Source organism: Symphalangus syndactylus, chromosome 3, assembly GCF_028878055.3.
Source record: "Symphalangus syndactylus isolate Jambi chromosome 3, NHGRI_mSymSyn1-v2.1_pri, whole genome shotgun sequence".
NCBI classification, from domain to species: Eukaryota; Metazoa; Chordata; class Mammalia; order Primates; family Hylobatidae; genus Symphalangus; species Symphalangus syndactylus.
The window spans coordinates 32,106,559-32,122,756 of NC_072425.2; the positions used below are offsets into that span (position 1 = coordinate 32,106,559).

Here is a 16,198-nt window from a genome sequence, read left to right on the forward strand (position 1 = left end):
AAGCAGGGTCTCAAAGATACTTGTACACATGTTTATAGCAGCATTATTCACAGTAGTCTAAAGATGAAAGCAACACAGATGTCCACTGATGAATGGATAAACAAAATGTGGTATGTATATGTATGTGTATGTATGTGTGCGTATGTCTCATATATATGGGATATTATTCAGCCTCAAAAAGGAGGGGAGTTCTAACACGTTACAACATGGATAAACCAAGGACATTACACTGAGTGAAATAAGCCAGTCACAGGACAAATATTATATTATTCTAGATACGAGGTATCTAGAATGGTCAAAGTCATAAAGACAGACAGTAGAACATGGGTTTCTAGAGTCCGGCAGGAGGGGGAATGGAGAGTTGTTTAATGGGTCAGAGTTTCAGTTCTGCAAGATGAAAAGAGTTCCAGATACCGATTGCACAACAATGGAAATGTGCTTAACACGACTAAGCTGTACACTTTTAAATGGTTAAGATGGCAAATTTTATATTCTGTATATTTTACCACAATATAATCTTTTTTAAATATATGGAGGGAAAGGTGGGGCTGAGGGAGGCAGGGCCCAAGGTTTGAACTCACAGAGAAGCCAGCATGTGTAGGGTTAATAAAGGACTCAGCAAAAGTCACTCAGAAAGGCAGAAAGGCGGGCATAGAAGGAGGAGGTGGTGAATCAGAGAGAATAGAGCCAGAGAAGCCCAGGGGTGGCAGGAGTTAGAAGAGGATGGAAGGATTAAAAATAAGAAAATAAGAGGAACTGGGGTGAGCTGTCTGTGACCAGCTTGTGAAGTTCCCCAACTTGAAGAAGAGGAGTGCGGGCAACTCACGCTCAGGCATGTATTCTTCTCGCCTTTGATTCTTTTTGGATAGTGTCTTTGTAACAATCAATTCACTGACCAGTAACACTAAGCATTCTTTTTATTTTTATTTTTTATTTTATTTATTTTTGAGACAGGTCTTGCTCTGTTGCCCAGGCTGGAGTGCAGTGGTGCAATCACAGCTCACTGTAGCCTCAATGTCCCAAGCTCAAGCAATCCTCCTGCCTCAGCCTCCCGAGTAGCTGTAACTACAGATGCACACCATCACACCCAGCTAATATTTTTATCCGGAGTAGAGGCGAGGTCTTGCTACCTTTCCCAGGCTGGTCTCGAACTCCTGAGCTCAAGCGATCTTCCCGTCTTGGCCTCCCAGAGTGCTGAGATAATAACAGGTGTGGGCTACCACCCTCAGCATTTCCTCTTACTTCAATGTTTTAATTTTCATGACTGAGGTATTGTTATGGTTGTGCTACCATGTGTCTGAAGGATGTTGACATGGCACAGCACTGCTAATGGTTGGGTGTTGCTTATCATGACACCAAGGAAAAATATCACCAGATAAGACCTCAAAAGACAAAAATTTATATAGAGGGGACAAAATTGCATTTTTCACATTGGTTCTCAATCTCTCATGAGAATTTCCATTACAGAATACAGGTTGTTAGTGCAATGACAGAAGAGTCACGTGGATGGGACTGTGCATTTCTGTGTGCTGGGGAACGGGACAGTAACTTAAATTCACTCAACATTCATTTAAAAATGCATTACTCAGTGAGCCGAGATTGAGCCACTGCACTCCAGCCTGGCAACAGAGCAAGACTCGGTCTCATAGATAGATAGATAGATAGATAGATAGATAGATAGATAGATAGATAGATAGATAGAAAGTAGATGGATGGATGGATGGATGGATGCATTACTGAGCTCCTTCCACGTGCCATGCATTTCCAAGCACTAGAACAGAAATCTCAACCTAAGTCTCCTTCTTGGAGCTGGGTTGGAGATGTCACATTATCTGCTCTCATGATGATAGTAGGTTAGGAAAATCTCCAAAGACTACACAAGACAGATATAATCCCAAAGCGTGGAGGAGAGGGGAGCTTGTGGCTGCTGTAGGACAGGCTCCAGGACCAGTGACAGCCACATGCTGCTGAGTGAGCAGGGGACAGGGCTCCCTAACTGGCAATGTGTGAGTGGCAGAGAGATTGGTCCTCTGCCCTCTGGGAAGCCAGAGCCCCCAGGCTGGTCACCTCCAGCTTCCAGCAACTGCGTTTTCAGTGTCTATTTGAGCTGCGAGGTGAAAACAATGAGACAGGGTCAAGTTTGAAAAGAGGCCATGGAACTGGGCAAACAGAAAGTCACTGGCTCTGTGAATGAATGCTTTTTTAATAATAGATAAAAACAAACTTCAGAGAATGGCCAGTGGGGAGTGAGGGAGGGAGAGATGAGGGCATGAGATGAGGAGCAGAGAGGCTGACAGCAAGAGAGCCATGAGCTTGCCTGAGCGATGACACGAGAGTGAAGCCCCAGGGAAGGCCACACGCACTCTCCATGCCTGCCTCGGGAAAGGCAGCGCACCCCCTCAGGGAGCACAGCTGCTGGGGCCTGCGCCCTGGGGAAAGGTGCCAGCTTTGGAGCCAGATGCACCTGGACCCCATACTGGCTCCACCATTTGTTGACTTTGGCACTTAAGTTCCACACTTCCCCTGACCCCGGGCCCCCATCTGTCACATGGGAACCACTGCACTGGCAGAGGGTGGCTGCGGTGGGACTTAAGTCAGCTGAGGCGATGGGGGAGTTCCGCCTGCTCTGGCTGGAGGCACCTGGTCTTCTGCCCCACGCTGAGGGTCCTCACTTGCCAGAAGGGTCTGGAGACAACAGACACCAGGCCCCACTCTCCGGTCTGCGGAAGCTCAGTATGTAGAAGTCTCCCTGCTGCCAGTTTACAATTGGGATTCTCACTTCACTACCCGCCGCCACGTCTTTCCCATTCTAGAACATTCACTATCCTGGTGGTTCTAAGAGCTGTCCAAGGTCTACAGCCTTCAAGAGGTTTGTCCAGAGAGCCCAATTTCCACTTTCCCTCTGCTCTTCTCTCAACCAGAGGGGCAACAGCTCTGTGCACCTTTCCATCCCAGTCACCTCCACACTACACACCCGCTCTTCCCACACCTATGCCCCACTCCTCTCCATGCCCACACTCCCCCTAAAACATCACACCCGCCCCCACACACCACATACCCCACATACACCACACGCCCTCCCTACACACCACACGCCCTCCCTACATGCCATGTGCCCTCCCTACACGCCACATGCCCTCTCTACATGCCACATGCCCTTCCCATACACACATCACACACCCACCCCCCACACACACCATGTGCCCATCGCCCCCCACACTGACACCCCAGGTCCCCTCCACACGGCCCATCTCTCCTCATCTGCACTCCGACACCACTCATTTAAACTTCTTCAGCTGGCACTACACCCAGGATGAGGCTACCCGTGGGTCAGGGCCTAAAACAGCACCCCGCTTTTTTTTATTTACCTTTTGAAGATAACTAGGAATTTTGTGAAGCCTTCTCCCTGGCATCCCTTCTTTGTTCTTTTTGGAGCTAGTTATATCGAGTGTATTAGCACTGAAAAGAGTCCAACGCGGAAGACAGGAAAAGGCAAGAGCTCCCTCTCTGTTACCCTCACTGTCATTCGAGGGTGTAGATGCTCCTGGTGCCATTTAAAATGCAATTCCTCAGCTTCTCCTTATCTTCTGTAAGAGCTCTGATGCCCCCCACCTTCCACAGCAGGTTAGATTCTAAGGTGTACACCAGGCTACGGCCCAACAGGTCCAGCAGAAGGCAGCCAGCCCCTACTAAATAAGTGCATGTCGCTTCTCCAACCTCACAATTAACATGGAGAAGGCCAAGTCTCCAGAGTCCAAAGCTCCATCTGCCTGGTAATCACCACCCCAGTGTCTGCTGAGCTTTCTCCAGCCTCAGCCCAACCACAAAGCAAAACTTTGCATTCTTGGACACCACCATTCTTCCCCAGCTCCAGAGGCCTCCGCACCCTCTGCCCTCAGCACACGCTCCTTCAGCCCAAGACGTCCTAGGACTCCCCTAAGAGGATCAACCTACTTTGAAATTCACAGGGAAGGTTGTGGAGACACGTGAGGCCACTTTCTTCTCCTGGGTTACAAAAAAGTGATCAGATTTTGATGCTACTCCATGACTCCACAGAAATCAACTTTCCCTCCTTATCCGGCGCAAGTGTTTCAAGGTTTCACCTGACAACGAGGTAAGCCCCCAGACTCCCTCAGATCTTCTGTTGGCCATGCCCATACCAGGGGCCCTCTCCTCCCTGGCACTCCTGCGACAGTCCCCTGAGCTACCTCGCTCCTACCATCAGTTCCCAACAGACCTGGCCGAGGCCTTGGGATAGAATCAGCCCTAACCCACTTCTGAATTCTCTGGCTTTTTAAAAAAAAATCTCATCAACAGCAGCTCTGGCTTCATGAGCTCACAAGCACATCAGGCAAAGCACAGCAAAACCTTAAGTTGCTCATTTCCTCGGCATCCACCAAACCTCCCGATGGGCTGTCGGGGAGGACAGGAGTGTGGAGGCTTAGGAAGGCAGGGGAAGCTTGAGGACACAGGAAACAATGTCTAAAACACTGTGTTCAGAAAAGGGACTTCTTTAAATATGTGACAGCAAACCCAGAAAACAAAGTTCTCCGCTCACATTCCTACTGCAGCCAGTGTGGACACGGGAGGCTCCTCCAACGGAGCATCTGTCACTATGTCAGACACTGTGCCGAGCACTTTATGGTATCACAACAATCACGTGTGTGAAGCAACCGAGGCCCACAAAGGCTGAGGAGATCAGTGCAAGCTGGGGCACAGCTGGGCTTTGAACCCAGGGCCATCCCATTCTAAATCCTGTGCTCCAACCATGCTAGACTTGGACAGGCTGCACTCTCCTCTGCCCACCAACGCAGCTGCTGCCCCAGACCCAAAGGCACCAAAGGATTTCTGCTGCTGCCACTGTTACATTACATTCACTGGCACACCACCAGGACAGTCCATTTTGTCTTTAAAAATCGCAGTTGCTAAATAAGCAGCAAAGTGAATGTGGCATGGCTCAACATCCCACCAGGAAGAGGGAAGGTGAAGACGGCCTGGCCACGGTGTGCTAAGAGAATGCAGATGTGTGTTCAGGACTGACTAGACATTTTCATGGACTGGGGGAAACCCTTAGCCTTTGGTAAGAATTCCCGTGGCCAAGAGGATGAGCCATGCGGGTAAGCAGTGTCTGGGAAGGCGGAGAACAGCAGCAGCCAAAGATTTCCACAGCACGGGGAGTGGACAGGAATCACCCAGACCCGCAGGAATGTGAGGCCAGGAGCCCTGGCAGGCAGCTGTGGGGGTATGAGGGTGCCAAAACCAGAGTCTCCCTCTGCTCGAGACTGCTCCAAGCCTGGTGTGTGCTTCCAGCAGCCAGCAAGCCAGGCACGGTTAAGACTTAACTCAGCCTACTATTCCAAACCTTCGGTTCCTGGCTTTGGAAAGGAATGTGTCCTGTATAGGGCTGAACATATTAAATGACAGCAGCAGCCTCTGGGAAAGCTCGTATTCAGTGCTGAGCTTGTACAGATGCTGTTTACAGAACTACATACAAGACGTCTTTAAAATGCAGGATCCTCGGTTTCCAAACTAGGCCAGCGGCAGAACTTGTTGGTTCTCCTTCCCTCCCTAGCCGAAAAAGTGACTTCCATTTTTCCTTAAATATTAAACTGACACATAAAATTACATACATTCCAGGCATATGACGTGATGATTTGATACACGTACACACTGTGTAGTGATGATCACAATCAAATTAATGAACACATCCATCACCACCCACACTGTGCATGGAATCCCCAGGATTTTGTTCACCTTATAACCGAAAGTTTGTACCTTTTGACCACGATTTCGCCATCCTGAGTCCTGGCAACCACCGTTCTACTCTCTGTTTCTATGACTTCAACTTTGTTAGATTCCACATATAAGTGAGATCATGCAGTTATTTGTTTTTCTGTGAATGACTTCTATCTTTACATTTGCGAGCTAAATGCAAACTTTTAAAATGTATACAAACAAATCATCCTATGTCATCCCTTTAAATCCCTTTGTTGAAAGGAAACTTTTAAAATACATACAAATAAATCGTCCTATGTCATCCCTTTAAATGAGACCGAGACATGGCTCAGCAGATGGCACCATGTTCCAGAATATCACATGCCAGCTCAGAACTCATCAGTGGGGCTGGCCATAGGCAGGCAGAGGGCAGCTGTGTGCACATGGCTCTGCATTTCTGTTGTCGCCTCCCTTGTGACAGACACACAGGATGGAAGAAGGCCGACAGCCTGTGGCAGGAGGAACCAGAGGGAGGGTGCCAGCTGCATACGCTGGGCCAGTGACCACAGTTCCAATCCTCATCATCTGCCTTTCCGCAGATATATGCAGCCTTTATGCTCTGGTGTAGATCACTAGGGGTGATGCTGGAATCAACACAACAAACATGCACAGGATGGAGAGCCACTCGGCATCAAAGAGGCTGGGCAATTTGTCCAGCTCCTTTGTGCCTCATTTCCTCACCCATGAAACAGGGAAAGAATAATGCCTTCCCTCTGGGCCTCAGATGACCACTGCAGTGATCCTGTGATGCAATTAACATTAAAGACACTACACAAAGCCAAGGTGTGTAATTTCTGAGGTGTGGGTTTCAAATTCCAAAGCTGGTTCCTTTCCAGGTATGTCTTGGCATGGCGGCAGCAGCAGGAACCATGGCAAAGAAGGAAAACCCCAGCAGCTCTGATGTGAAACCATTTCCCTGAAATGCGAGTCCCGGCTATTATCTTACTAACATTCCCCACCCTCACTCCCTTCTTTGAAAACAAACACACCTTCCACTTACAAACCAAAAAGAGGCAGAGTGATGGAATGGTAGGTGGCAAGATTCTAAAGTCAAACTGCAGGGTACCATCCTAGCTCTGCCAGTGCTATCTGTGTGACAGTGGGCCTTGGTTTGCTCATCTCTCGAATGGGGATGATAATGGTACCTAAACCTCATGGTTGTGGTATAGAATCAATGAGATCTTACACATACATGCACATATACACACACACAGTTGTTGCCTCGCTATCTGGTGGGGTGGGGTGGGGATCGGTTCCAGGACTTCTGAGATATCAAAATCTGTGAATGTTCAAGTCCCTTACATAAAATCATGTAGTGTTTGCATATAACCGATGCACAGCCTCCTGTATACTTTAAATCATCTCTAGATTACTTATAATACCTAATACAACGTAAATACCTTGTAAATCATTGTTATACAGGTTGGGCGTCCCCAATCTGAAAACCCAAAATGCCCCAAAATCCAAAACCTTTTTTTTTAAGATAGGGTCTCCCTATGCTGCCCAGGCTGGGGTGCAGTGGCCATTCACAGGTGCAATCATAACACACTGCAGCCTCTAACTCCTGGCCTCAAGGGATCCTCCCACTTCAACCTCCCCAGTAAGAGGAGGCCTGCCTATAGCCAGCCCCACTGATGAGTTCTGAGCTGGCCTGTGATATTCTGGAACATGGTGCCATCTGCTGAGCCATGTCTCGGTCTCATTTAAAGGGATGACATAGGATGATTTATTTGTGTATGTTTTAAAAGTTTCCTTTCAACAAAGGGATTTAGAGGGATGACACAGGATGATTTGTTTGTATATATTTTAAAAGTTTGCATTTAGCTCACAAATGTAAAAAGGTGGTAATCTGGCTCAACCCATTCTGCAATCCCACCCAGGAGCAGAAGACACAGCAAGAAAACCTCACTTCCACCCCCTATGATTCCATCTCCAACCTGACCAATCAGCACTCCTCACTTCCTAAGGCCCTACCCACCAAATCATCTTTAAAAACTCTGATCCCCAAATGCTCAGGGAGAATGATTTGAATAATAGTAAAACTCCAGTGTCCCATACAGCTGGTTCTGCATCAATTACTTTCTCCAATACAATTCCCTTGTCCTGATAAATCAGCTCTGTCTAGGCAGCAGGCAAGGTGAACCTACTGAGCAGTTACAAACACTGGAGCCAGAAAGCATCCTAGACAAGCTAGATTAGTGCTGCTTGAACTCTGTGAAGTAAAGGGCCACTTTTTGTTGGCTTTTGTTCCCCAATTCAACCAAGTTGTAGTCCTGCTGTGCAGAACCAGCATGCAGCTTGCTCCACACGCAACTCCTCACGTGAGTTTAACACGCTCGTCTTGAGTGTTCAACACAATATGTTCAACTGGTTCTACAGCAACATCAAATTCCTATAGAAGTTTCCAAGTGCGTCTATACTTTCCTCATCATGGATTGTACAGTTTGCGGGCCTATGAACCACACTTTGAAAGCACAGATCTAGGCTATTCTTTCCTCCTCTCTGCAATGCCATTTTATGGAGCAAGGAACTGCCAATGAATGGCAGAGCTGTAAGTCTTTTAAAAAAAAAAATTAGGCCCAGGAAACAGTGGAAAACTCAATCCCAAGTGAACACTAGGAACTCGCAGAAATAGGACAGAAAAGGGAGTGAAAAAGGACAACATCATCAATGTAGCCCAGCTGGCACTGACCACTCTTAGTCATACAGATCTAGAGACGAGAATTTACTCAGCACCAGCAGGGAGACTACAGCTTTGCAGCCCTTCCCAGGTGGCTTCCCTGACCTTGGGGCGGTCTTCCTTCCGCAGAGCCACAGCTTCCAGTTTGGCTTCATACTCTGCTTGAACTTGGTCCCTCTTCTTCAGTACACTCTGTGGGAGGCAGAGGAGAGAAGCATGTAACACTGAGTCTACAAAAAGGCCTCCCATCCCCAGGCGATTGCTTCTTTTCCCCCATGCCTCCCCAAATCAAGGCCTACCCCGGGCCCAGCCATGTGCTTCTAGGACAGTCTGGCCATGGCAGAAACTCTGGAGGAAGCAGGGGAAAGGAGGGAAGAGAGGAGAACCACTCCTGAGGCTGGAGTTTCTAGTAAAGTAACTAAAACCTGATGCTGAAAGGAAAGAAATTCCAGGGAAAGGCAAGTAGAGGAAACAGCACCCATCCATTGTCACACTGCTGGGAGGACTCTCCGTGTCACTGTGTGCAGCCAGAGCCCAGCTGTGCAGAAATGTGGAGCTTTGCAGGCTACAATGCTGGATGTTCTCTGAAATCTTAAAAGGAAAAGTCTAAGAGAACTCTTCACTCTTTAATTCACTGAGTGGACCCCTAGTGGACTGATCTGTTCATTGATTCATTCATTAGCCACTTACTAGTCCTCTACTCTGGTCCAGGTATAGAAAGAGCAGGGAGATGCACTCCCTACCTGAGGGGTTCAGTGTCACAGAGGCTCAGACACAGTATGCGCCTGTATGTGCTAAAGGGGCTATACCTGTGCAAGTCCAGAATTCCTAGAACCATGCAGCCAGCCCACCAGAGTGAAGGCTCAATGGGCCCCAAGAGAGCCAGCCCTGGATGGGACAGGAGTGAGGCAAGCCAGGCACCAGGGGTGCAAAATGTAAGGAGACACTCCCTCTTTGGCCCATGTGAGTACAAGGTTGGCGCCTGAGAGTGAATGCCCCCGTAAATCTGTGCCCGGGGCTCCCCTCACTTAGTCCGAGCTCTGCTGCTATGAACCCACCAAGCAAAACCGAAAAGCTCGCAGTAGACCTTCTAGAAAGGTATCTGTTTCATCAACGGGTTTCTTTTTTCTTCCTTTAGTAGAATCACAAGTGGCAAACCAAGAGTGATGAGACCTTTCTTTTCCACTAATTCAAAAGAAAGAAATTGCTATGAAAGTTTCTAATCATGCACTTTCCCCATAGGGGACCTTCCAGCAGAGTGTGCAGTCAAAGCAGGAAGGAGTCACTCCTTGGCTAAGCACGGACACCCCATATCCCTGCCTGTGCTAAAAGGTGACAGACAACTGAAGAGTTGAGAGTGCTGTGGGTTCAACCTTCTAATGGAATATGTCAAAACTGGGAACCTCAAGTCTTCCTCTGAAAAGTTTGCTTTGAGAAGTGTTTTATCATGAAATGAAAATGAGGTTAAAATCGCAACAATTTTTCATCAATTGCCACTCAGCTGTCTCCTAAGTGCCCTGACATTCCCTCCCCACACTCATTCATCTTTGAGTAGGAATATTTACAGTGCTGTTCAATGGAACTTTCTGCTATAATGGAAACGTTTTACAATCTGCACTAATCCAGGAACCACTGCCTGCACGTGCCTATTGAGCACATGAAACAAAGCTAGCAGGACTGGGGAACTGGATTTACATTTTTAAAGTTACTCATTTGAATTTAAACTTAAATAGCCACATATGGCTAGTGGCTACCATACTGGATGACACAAATCTATAAAGTAAAAAAGAGTCCTCTGTGGACTTCCTATAGCCCAGAAAATAATCTAAATCTATTGGTCTGGTACCAGCAGTAGTAAAAATCCTCTTCTCCATGGACGTGCAAAAGTGGTTCCCCAAGGTGCAATGGAACAGCAGGGTGAGGGCCGTGTGGGATGCTTATCACTGGTGTACACTTCCCTTCACAGGATGCCTAGCATCTTACTGGAAAAAAAAACACATATCCAGACTAGCACTTCTAGGAAGGAGCATGAGCTGTCCCAGTGACACACACTCTGTCAGTGTGGCAAGAGCCTCCTAACTAAAGCTGTAAGACAACGCCCTGGAACAATGCCAGCACAGCGTGTGGGCTCCTGGGGGCACTGCTGGGGTTGCAAGACCCCTGGGACTGTGAGGGGTAGGGAGGAAATGCATCAACCCCACTCAGCTACAACAGTGCAAAAGCATCTCCTCTCCCCATGCCCAAAACAGATGAGGGAGCCTGCAGATCCAGCCATATCCCTCCCTCCAGTTAGCCTGGGCCTGCCCTAGCCCACAGGAGAGGCAGGGTCTCTGTCTCTCAGTGTTATTCGGCGTGGCCAGAATGCTGCCGTCTTGCGCAGGCTGACTGGAGGATACGCCCTAACAGCCCTGCATCGCTGGACAGCAAAAAGGCTCCCAGCAACCCTGCAGAGTGAACGCGCATCATTCCTATTCTACAGATGAGGAGACTAAGGGACGGTGGTGGGCCCTGTTCAAGGCCACACCTGGCTCATGGCACAGCAGTGGCTCATTCAGGCTGTTCCTGCTGCCTTCCAGCATGTGGCTTCGCAGCTGGCCCATAATCCAACCACGCTAAAGGTTGGGCAACGTGTTCTGAATCAAGACAAATTGCTGATGACCACCACCCTCACTGGGACACCTCTGCACGCTGTTGGTGATGTTCTGAGAGGATGGGCCCCCAGCCCAGTCTCTACTGATAAAATTGGCCAAACCAGCCTATGGCTGTGAGATGAGGCCCGAGCCGGCGGTGGGGTGAAGAGGCCACGAGACCAAGCCGGCATCTGCAGAGAGGCCCCTCCATCACTGAGTGACAAGCAGAAGACAGTCATCATCTGAACTTCTCACGGAACTTTATAGGGATCCGCATCCCATGGATACGACACATCAAAAAGGCGAAGGGCACAGTGAGACTTCCCTCCTCACGCCTCGTGCCACCTGCCCTCCTCTACACATCCATCCCCACCCTGCTTCTGCCCTGCCTTCATACGTCTTCATTCATCTAGCCAGGGGTGGGGATACAGCAGAGAACAAATCACAAAACCATGTGGAGCTTACATTCTAGAGGGGAGGCAGACAAGAAGCAAGTAAAATATATAGTAGGTAGCTCTAGGCATTAGGAGGAAAAATAAAACAGGAATGGAAGGTAAGTACCAAGGGTTTGGGGAAGGCAAAATCCTACATAGGGTGCCCGAGGAGGGCCTCACGCTCACAAGATGACTTTTAATTACAGCCATGGAATAAATTCCTCTCAGATACTTATTTTTTAAAACATTAGAACATTTTGTTGTGATTTCAAGTGGTCCTAATAATCTGGAACTTTATTATCTCTCTTTTCCAATGAAGAGAAGACAAATGACTCTTTAACAAATAAATTACAAGGAAAAATAAATGGACAAAGAAGGATTTTTTAATATTTAAGAAACATACCAATCAATGTATAGATCCTGTCTGGATCTCAATTTGGAAAAAGAAACAGAAACTGTGTCTGAGACAAACTGGGGAAATTTGAACACTAACTGGATATTTAAACATAATTAGGTAGTCCTTTTTTTAAAAAAAAGAATGCTTGTATTTTAGAGATATGTACTAAATGTTTCTGTATGAAACAATATGATTCCAGGATTCGTGTAAAATTAAACCACAGGGTGGGAGTTGGGAGCAGCGTGAGAGAGACAGAACCACATGAGTCATGAGTGGGCAACTGCTGATGCTGGCTGGGATACGCGCGGGATGGCTGGGATACGCGCGGGACGGCTGGGATATGTGTGGGACGGCTGGGATATGTGTGGGACGGCTGGGATACATGTGGGTTTATTGTTATCATTCTATTTTGTGATGTTTGAATTTTCCTATAATAAAAAGGCTAAACAATAGAAACATAGTATCTGTCATCCAAATGTAACAAATTAATAACAGTCATTAAGAGCTCTATAGTTATGTCATCCATGAAATACTAATCAAACAGCCTTTATCTACTATGACAAAATGTTTGGAAGAGTTGGATGACAGATGCATCCTGTGGTTTGGCTTTCAACATCTGCACTGGATTTGTCCCAAAAAAGACCACAGTGGTATCTACGGGAAAGCACAGAATCCCTTCTCCACCCTCAGACTCATGCACATGTCTGACCCTGCCAAAGCTGTGGGCTCACAAACTATGGGAGGGGGAAAGGCAGAAAAAGAGCCCCAGCGCCAAAGGTCAGCAGCTACCAAAAAGCCTCTTCAAGCCTACCAAGTTTTTCAGCTTCAAAGCTTTGTGGAAGAGGGGTGCTAGGATGCAGGGCTGGCAGAGGATACCAATGCAGCAGGAACAGCTCAGCCCCCCACAGAGAACTGCAGGATGGGATGGTTCATATTCCTGTAGGCCAGGGCTGACGACCCAAGACCCAAGTGGAATTCATGTAGAGTAATGGCTGTTCAGTAATAAAGAACAAATGAGAATAAAAATAAAATACCCACATAGCCCTGTGGCTTAGGGCAGCCCTCTAGAAGGGCACTTTCCTGCAGGCAGGAAAATGAGTCTGATTTGGTCCTGGTGATATCACTAGCTCTGGTTAAATGACTGAGTTCAGGTTACCCCTTTCAACATGCACCTGCGAGTTAGATGTCCTGGGGCAATGTTGGTAATACTGAAACCACACATTATCCCCTCATTTTAAAAGATATTTTTACACAAAATTTGGAAAATTTAAAGGACGGGGAGAAGTCATACATAATCTCATCACACAGACACAATCAGTGATACATTATTTCTTCCCTTCTGGTCTTTTTCCTTGAATGGCTTCTTTGATGCTTCCCATTTCTCTGTTTCTCTGCCTGCACACTTGTTATTCAGATTGTCTAATCCTCTAATTTTCATATTTTCTTCTCCAATTCTCTTTTGGTTTCTTTTCATATGTGACTTGCTTAACTTTTTCTTCTAACTCTTCTATTAATTTTTTATTCCTATTATGGTTTTAATTTCCAAGAGCTCTTTGTTTTCTGAATTTTTAAAAGTTATTGTTTTATGGCTGTGATATCTTCTCTTTTGGAAAATATTAACAATTTTTTTTTGGAAATTTTCTTCCCCAACAGTGTTTCATTCAACAGGCTTTTTCTTCTTTGTTTTTACTCCTGATATTCATATTCAATTCTTTCCCTACATATCTGGTGACCCTTGTCTGTCCACTCATCCAAGAGGGAAACCCCATGGAAATAGATTGAAAGCTCTCTGCACAGAGGGCTTATTGACATTCTCCATAGGAGACTCGGCTGGGTCCTTTCATTGAGGGACCACCCTGGTTCTCCATTGCCAGCCAATATCAGTATCTGTGGGTCACTTCTCTTGGCCCGTCCAGATTTTCTAGAAAAGGCTCTTTTCCTCCTTGCATGGAAGATCTAAGGCTGAGAACCAAGCAGGAGAAGAGTCTCAACATCACTAATCTTTCAGTGAACACCCTCAAGTGTGCCTAGAGTCTCTTGCTCTAGAGAGGCCCCCTCCAGAGAATCAGCCCCCAGTTCTGCCAAAGTGGAGAAGGAAGTGGCCCCTGTGTGAGCAGGGAGGAGAGGATCGGAAGCTAGGATTCTTAAACAGCCTCTAGATTTATTCTTCAGCTCTACCTCAGTCCCAGAGGGGCGTGGTGCTGCCAACGCTTGACCTTTTTGGAGGGTTCCACGGTGTAAACCAGGTGGCTTCTCAGTTTTTTCCCCCCACAGTCGGTTTCAAAATCAGCTTGAGTCATTTAAAGTACTTATTAACTCTCAATCCGTTCCCAAAATCGTACTGCTATTGCCTCCTTGCCTGTTGCTCTTGTCTGTGGGCTTGTGACTTTTTTTCAAAATCCTTTTAGTGTCATTTTGGTGAAGTTTAAATGTGTATTCAGTCTGCCATTACTGGGAATCTAAGAGTTTTCATTTTAATATTTTTCTTATTTTTTAAAGCCTTTGAAATCATGTATATTTCACATCCTGCTTCTTCACATTATTTTTGCTGCAAGAAATTAGCCACTCTGTATAATCTCTTTTGTTCAGGAAAGGGGACATTTTTTCCCTGCCCACTCAATCTTCCAGAAAACTCTTCATTTCAGTTTTGGAAAGGTACGGGAAATGGCCAACCTAAAGCACCAACTGGTAGCGTTCCCGGAGTTTGACTCATCAGCGCCACCTTGTGGCCCTGTGGGGGAAGAGGTGGGCAGGCTGAAGAAACCGCCTGACAATTTAAATTGGCTTTTGAAAAGGACTACCCCGGAATGTTGTCGAAGTTATCTCCAAAGACTTTGTCTTTAAACCAAAACTTCTGCATCCACATCTCACACCTGTAATCTCGATCACCAACGATGTCCATATTATTAAATCCAACAGATATATTTTGCCCCTTCTTAAAACATTTATCTTGGCTTCATGGAGACAATCCTCTACCTCTTCCCTCCTGCCACACCAACCCTTCCCCTTCGTGGGCTCCTTTGCTACTTGTTCTTTCCTCTTAAGGTGACAGATCAATAAATATTACCATGCCACAGGCACAGGCCTTCACACTCTACGCACCTCAATCACATCTCCTCATATGATCTCCATCAGTCTCAGAGATTTAAACACCATTCACACACTTGTAACCCCCAAATTTCTATTCCCACTCTAGACTAATTCATAACCAACTGCCATGACATCTCCACTTTAATGATTAGGAGGCATTCTGAATTCCACATGCTCAAAATAGTGGACTCCCAACTGCTCCACCTGTTCCTCCCTGGACCCTCCCCGTCCCAATAAACAGTACTGTGATCCACCCAGCTGCTAAAGCCAAAAACCCCAATTCCTTTCTTATTTTGCATCACTACAGTAGCAAGTACAATTGGCCCGTCATCCAAAATATACCCCAAATCCACCCACGTCTCTACCACTGCAGTCCAGGCTCCACCACCTAGTTTCCTGCCCTTGGCTCCCTGTGACAGCCTTTTCAACGGTCTTCCCAACCACCACTCTCATCCTCTACAATCTAGTCTCCATACTGTAGCACTAGTTGTCTTCTTAAAGTAAAAATCACATGCTGTCATCTCCCTGCATAAAACCAAATGGCTTCCCTTCTAGTCCTTAGAATAAAGTCCAGACTCTTACCAGCCTTTAAGATGGTCTTTAAGATGCTACTGCATTTGGGAGGCTGAAGGGGGCGGGGGGGGGGTTGCATCACAAGGTCAAGAGTTCGAGACCAGCCTGACCAACATGGTGAAACCCCATCTCTACTAAAAATACAAAAATTAGCCAGGCGTGGTGGTGCACGCCTGTAATCCCAGCTACTCAGGAGGCTAAGGCAGGAGAATCGCTTGAACCAGGGGGCGGAGGTTGCAGTGAGCCGAGATCACGCAACTGCACCCCAGCCTGGGCAACACAGTGAGACTCTGTCTCAAAAAAAAAAAAAAAAAAAGCTACCACAGGACCAGGCTCCTACCTCTCTTGGACCTCACCGCTTACTACTTACTCCTTTGCTCACCGGGCTCCACTCACCAGCCTTTCTGATCTGCAAAGACTGAGCTCATTTCAGCTTTTGGACCTTTGCACCGGCTGCTCCTCTCTGCCTAAAATGCTCCATCCTCTGACCCTTATGCAGCTCACTCCCATATGTCTTCCAAGTCTCCAGCCACAGCCTTCTCCATGTGGCTTTCCCTTATAACCCACTCTTACTTTAGACCCTCACCCCATCCCAGTCATTCACCAAGACCCCCGAGAT

The 16,198-nt window shown here is 47.0% G+C and overlaps 1 protein-coding gene across 4 annotated transcripts in view; it reads right to left on the reverse strand.

Moving 5' to 3' along the window:
• Window positions 1-16,198, reverse strand: part of SNX30 (sorting nexin family member 30) — a 125,485-nt gene that overhangs the window by 21,756 nt on the left and 87,531 nt on the right. For all 4 annotated transcript variants that reach the window (XM_063636121.1, XM_055271488.2, XM_063636120.1 and 1 more), the window contains exon 7: window positions 8,561-8,647. In XM_063636121.1, the coding sequence (XP_063492191.1) occupies window positions 8,561-8,647 (87 nt within the window). The remainder of the gene's footprint in view (window positions 1-8,560; window positions 8,648-16,198) is intronic.